This window comes from Chiloscyllium plagiosum, chromosome 37 (genome assembly GCF_004010195.1).
Source record: "Chiloscyllium plagiosum isolate BGI_BamShark_2017 chromosome 37, ASM401019v2, whole genome shotgun sequence".
NCBI classification, from domain to species: domain Eukaryota; kingdom Metazoa; phylum Chordata; class Chondrichthyes; order Orectolobiformes; family Hemiscylliidae; genus Chiloscyllium; species Chiloscyllium plagiosum.
In genome coordinates, this window is record NC_057746.1 from 23003135 (window position 1) to 23009134 (window position 6000).

At 42.7% G+C, this 6000-nt stretch overlaps 1 protein-coding gene across 6 annotated transcripts in view; it reads left to right on the forward strand.

Annotated features, from left to right (window-relative positions):
• Nucleotides 1–4274, forward strand: part of LOC122541371 — a 25669-nt gene extending 21395 nt beyond the window's left edge. For all 6 annotated transcript variants that reach the window (XM_043678086.1, XM_043678081.1, XM_043678085.1 and 3 more), the window contains 2 exons: nucleotides 1210–1289; nucleotides 3409–4274. In XM_043678086.1, the coding sequence (XP_043534021.1) occupies nucleotides 1210–1289; nucleotides 3409–3555 (227 nt within the window). In that variant the 3' untranslated portion in view covers nucleotides 3556–4274. The remainder of the gene's footprint in view (nucleotides 1–1209; nucleotides 1290–3408) is intronic.
• Nucleotides 4275–6000: the final 1726 nt, after the last annotated feature.

Genomic DNA, 6000 nt, shown 5'->3' on the forward strand with positions numbered 1-6000 from the left:
TTACTCCTGTTGAGTTTAACATCAAGGAAAATTGGGGAAGACATATACTGGGTAGCTTAAGTTGATATCACTAGTTTTATACAAGTTAACACAGTTAAAAGTACAGTCTACAGTCAAGTGACTATCGCCCTGCTACTGTCGGAAATCTACTCCACTCCTGGATTGGGCAATGAAGGGCACTCAATTCTTGTACTGCCTCAATCTCCTGACTTCCATTTCCAATTGAATTATCTACCATGTATCGTTCTGCATACTCCCCCTCATTTAGCTCACTGAGAGTCTTGGGGCTGAATCAAAGTCTCCTTTTCTGAAAGGGGCACAGGTTGGGATGATGATCTGAAAGCAGATTAATGTTGAATCATAAATAACCAGACATAATACAAGTATTCATAACCGTGACACTTTAACTGCCATTACAGGTTGTAGTTTGTTTCATTTTACTGGGTAATACACTTCAGTATGAGCTGGTCCTTGGGGAGTCCAGAACTAGAGGGCATAGGTATAGGGTGAAAGGGGAGAGATATAAAATAGACCTTAGGGGCAACTTTTTCACACAGAGGGTCGTACGTGTATGGAATCAGCTGCCAGAGGAAGTGGTGGAGGCTGGTACAATTGCAACATTTAAGAGGTATTTGGATGGGTATATGAATAGGAAGGGTTTGGAGGGATATGGGCCAGGTGCTGGCAGGTGGGACTAGATTGGGTTGGGATATCTGGTTGGCATGGATGTGTTCGACCGAAAGGTCTGTTTCCATTCTGTACATCTCTATGGCTCTATGGTGATCAAATGAAAATTTTGCTATGGGTAATCAGAATCTCACTGTTTTTAAAATGTTTAAATAACTCATGCACAATGGATAAGGAAAATGGTTAAGAGTTTATTCTAAATTTATTTCTTCACCTTGCCAAAATTCTGATCATTTGACTGGACCTTGCATTGTCTTTACATTGGACAGATTTTTAATCATTAACTATGTGCATTTGGTGAGAGATTTTGATTAATATTTCAGGGAATGGTCCCCGTAAGTGAAAAAAATAAAATAGGCCAAGTGACCAAACACAAAATTGGAGCTTGCGTTAACCAACTGAAAAGCAGTGGCAAGCTTCCTTCTTTATACAGTGGTGTCTTTATCAAATTTTAAGTTGTTTTGCATCTTATCATTCACACACAATGCAAGTGATTTTGTACATCTGAATATTTTAATTCAGGTTCTTGTCTGCAACATGATTCAGTTGCCATGGAAACACATGATCAGCCAATTGAAGGAATGAGGCAAGACTTTGCTGAGGTAAGAGTGAAGTTGATTATTACGAACCTGACTCCTTCTCAAAGAAAGACAGACTATTGGGAAAATGATGGGATTAGGAGCAACATTACTTTTACAGCCCAGTGATTTTAATTTCTATTGGTTTGATTTGATTTATTATTGTCACACGTACTGAGATAATGTGAAAAGTTTGCTTTGCATGCTAGTATCATGTAAAGTGCATTAGGGTAGCATAACAAAGTGCAGAATATAGTGTTACAGCTGCAGAGAAGGTGTGCAGAGAGCGAGAGAGAGAGCGATTGGAGTTAACTTTGAGAGATCCATTCAGAAGTCTGATAACAGTAGGAAGAAGCTGTTTTTGAATCTATTCATAAAAGTATTCAAACTTTTATGTCTTATGCCCAATGGAAGCTGGTGATAGAGAGAGTATAACTGGGGTGGGAGGGGGCTTTGATTATGTGGGTAGTTTTTGCAAGCCAGCAGGAAGTATAGATGGAATCAGAGAGTCACAGAGATGTACAGCATGGAAACCGACTCTTTGGTCCATCTCGTCCATGCCGACCAGATATCCCAACTTAATCTAGTCCCTCCTGCCAGCATCCGGCCTATATCCATCCAAACCCTTCCTATTCATATACCCATCCAGATGCTTTTTAAATGTTGCAATTGTACCAGCCTCCAACATTTCCTCTGGCAGCTCATTCCATACACATACCACCCTCTGTGTGAAAATGTTACCCCTTAGGTCCCTTTTATATCTTTCCCCTCTCACCCTAAACCTATGTTCTCAAATTTTGGATTCCCCCACCCTGGGGAAAAGACTTTGTCTACTTATCCTATCCATACCCCTCATGATTTTATAAATCTCTATAAGGTCACCCCTCAGCCTCCAACACTCCAGGGAAAACAGCCCCAGCCTATTCAACCTCTCCTTATAGCTCAAATCTTCCCTGGCAACATCCTTGTAAATCTTTCTGAACCCTTTCAAGTTTCACAACATCTTTCTGATAGGAAGGAGACCAGAGTTGCATGCAATATTCCAACAGTGGCCTAACCAATGTCCTGTACAGCCCCAACATGACATCCCAACTCCTGTACTCAGTACTCTGTCCAATAAAGGAAAGTATACCAAATGCCTTCTTCACTATCCTATCTACCTGCGACTCCACTTTCAAGGAGCTATGAACCTGCACTCCAAGGTCTCTTGGTTCAGCAACACTGCCTAGGACCTTACCATTAAGTGCATAAGTCCTCAGGATATATTACACATGGCCTTGGTGAGACCACACCTGCAGTACTGCGTGCCATTTTAGTTTCCCAACCTTACTGAGAATAGACTTCCCAAAGAGAAGTGCAACAAAGATTTGCAAGGCTAATACCGGGGATGGCAATACTGTCATATAAGGAGAGATTTGTTCAAATGGGTTTGTGTTCACTTGGGATCAGAACTGTGAGAGCCGATCTGATTGAAATGTATCAACTGTAACAGGGTTGGAAAGACTAGATGTAGGGAGGATGTTTTCTCTGGTTGTGGTGCTGAGCATCAGTGGGTCACCCCTGTCTCAGGATTCTGAGCGGTGATTAAGATGAGGAAACTTTTACTCTCCCAGACGATGGCCAACATGAGGAATGCTCTCCCACAGAAGGCCGTGGAGGCCGGAGCACTAAGCGTGTTCAAGAAAGAGCCTGATATATTTTCAGTTATTATCGGCGTCAAGGTGTTTGGAGAGAGAGAGAGTGGGAATAAGGCATTGTGGTAGATGATCAGCTGTGACCATATTGGATGGTGGAGCAGTCTCGATGGGCTGAATGGCCTACTCCTGCTCTTCATTTCAATGTTTCCATATCGAACATGGGTGGATGAACAGAGTGGAACTGCAGATCAATCATGGTCTTATTGAATGGTGTATCAGGACAAGGGGGTGAGTGGCCTGTTCAAATGTTCCTCCCAGGTAGGAAATCAAAAGGTGACTTGTCTTGCACCTACTAGTTGGATAGATTTCCATGTCAGGAAAGCTCAGGCAGTGACTCCTCTCCTCCTGTTGCTGACAGAACTGTCCGTGGCCTTTCATCTATTTTCCTCCCAAGCTTTTACTGTTTCGCACATCTTGTAAGCTGTGTCTTTTTCTGTTGTGTGCAGGGCCAGGATTCGGTACTGAACGGTGATCTCACCTACTCCCTTCTCCAGTGGTCTGAGCACAGGATCCCAGCAGCTTCAGGAGGTGACCCACAAGATAGCGGTCTGGAGACGATATATGCTTTTCCACAGAAAGTGAACCGCAGGTGAAGTGCCTGGGCTCGAGAGACAAGGAGCTGAATCAATCCCCACATCCTGCAGTGAGATATGGATAATGGGCTGTGGGGAAATGTGACAATCAGATCGACACTAGCCGTCATTAGCCAACACAGTTTCACAGGCCTTTGTGTAGATGCAGTGAGAAGCTTTCCTTGGGACTCATCGATGTGCAATCAAGTACCAATCAGGTCCAGTGTCTAGGGTTCCTACTATGCATGGAAAGTGTTGATGTGTTAACAGAACTGAGTGAAATCCGGGGCTCAGAGCCTCCTCAGAATGTGCTGTCAGTGCTGTTTGGATAGAAGCTCCTGCCCTCAACCGTCAAAAACACGGGAAGGAAGGGAGCTGTCTACTCTGTGCAGTGACCTGCTCATAGCAAGTCAGCAGGTCACATTACCTATTCATAGGTCAGTCCCTATTAATTCCAATGGAAACAAAAATCAGAGAGAACTGCAGTTAGGACTGTCAACTCGGTTATGTCCCCTTTACATTATCTTGGGAAATGATTGCAGTGAAGTGATAGGGGGAGCAGGGGTTCTGACATTCTCTGTTCCTAAGCTCGAGTGCAATGATGCTGAGGACAAATATGCAGAAATACATGAGCTGTTTCTTCTCTGCATTTCCGAAGCAGCTATCGATAACTGGTAAACATTCTTCAAATGTTCTCTTATTTATTCAAATGATGTATACTCATTAAAGCAAAAACGAAAGGTGGTTTCATTTGTCTTTTGTATTAAACTGTCTGGATGCAAGTCTCATTTTCTGTCTGTCTGTCTGTATCTGTGGCTGGTGCAGGCCATTTCTTGTTTTTGGTTAATCAGTTTAATTAGCGGATACAGTCAATTTTATACAAAGGTTTCCAGCCACAGCAGGCCTGTTCTTTTGTTCAGCCATTCTGTTGGCTGGAATTGTAACAAATCTTGTTGGAACTCTATTCCATTTTGTTGGAGGAAATTGTAAGACAGGGTGGTTATACTTAGTAGCAATAGGTTGGTTAGCTTAGAAGAGCACATTGCAATGCAGACTGATGCCCAGAGTGTGTGGGTTCAATTCCTGCACTGGCTCCATTTTGTTGGAGGAAATTGTAAGACAGGGTGGTTATATTTAGTAGCAATAGGTTGGTTAGCTTAGAAGGCTGGCTTGCAATGCAGACTGATGCCCAGAGTGTGTGGGTTCAATTCCTGCACTGGCTGAGGTTCCCGCGAAGGATTCTCTTTCCTAATGTCTCCCTTTGACTGAGTTGTGTTAACCGTCAGATTGAACCACCAGTCCTGGAGTGTTGCCGAACAAAGAGACCTAGGGGTGTAGGTTCATTGTTTCTTTAAGGCGGAGCTGAAAGTACACAGGATATTGAAGAAGGCATTTGGTATATTTGCTTTTATTGGTCAGAACATTGAGTGTAGGAGTTGGGGATCTCATGTTGTGGTTGTACAGGACATTGGTTAGACCACCTTTGGAATACTGCCCTCAATTCTGGACATCCCTGTTAAAGGAAATATGTTGTGAAACTTGAAATAGAGCAAAAAAAATTTACCTGTACATGGATTGGAGGGTTTGAGCTATAGGGAGAGACTGAATAGACTGGGGCTATTTTCCCTGGAGCATCAGAGGTTGAGGGGTGATCTTATCGAGGTTTATAAAATTATGAGGGGCATGGATAGGTGATTAGACAATGGCTTTTTTCCAGTGTAGGGGAGTCCAAAACCAGATGGCATAAGTTTAAGGTGAGAGGGGAAAGATTTAAAATGGCCCGAAGGGGCAACTTTTTCACACAGAGGATGGTGCGTGTATGGAATGAACTGCCAAAGGAAGTGGTGGAGGCTGGTACAATTACAGCATTTAAAAAAACATCTGGATGGGTACATGAAAAGGAGAGGTTTAGCGAGATATGGGCCAAGGGCTGGCAAATGGGACTAGATTAATTTATGATACTTGGTTAGCATGGACAAGTTGGACCAAAGGATCTGATTCTGTGCTGTTCATCTCTATGACTCCATGATACTCATTCTTTAGTGAGCGAGCAAGATGATGGTGACAATGCCATTCCCTTAAACATGGGACCTTTGTGGTGACAATGTCAATTGGGAAATATTGCATCTACTGCTGTTTATAGTCTGCATGATTTTCTATTCAACAGTGACATGACATGTGTATAATGGGAAATTTGTCCAACATCAGTGGAATTAAAGCCTCCCCATTGGATCCTGGAGCAACAGTTGATCCTCTGAGCAACTGATATGGAGCAAATGGCCTTTTATTTGTTTCACTATTATGCAAATACAAAGTAATGCCTAGCAGTATTAATTACGCAGATATTAAATCTGAAAACAGTTGGACCAGCCTTAGTGCAATTAGGGTTATTTAACAAATGCTACAACACAATTAGGCTGACCACCAATTTAAGGTTGTTAGTTGGACTCTTAAATGTCCTGAAAA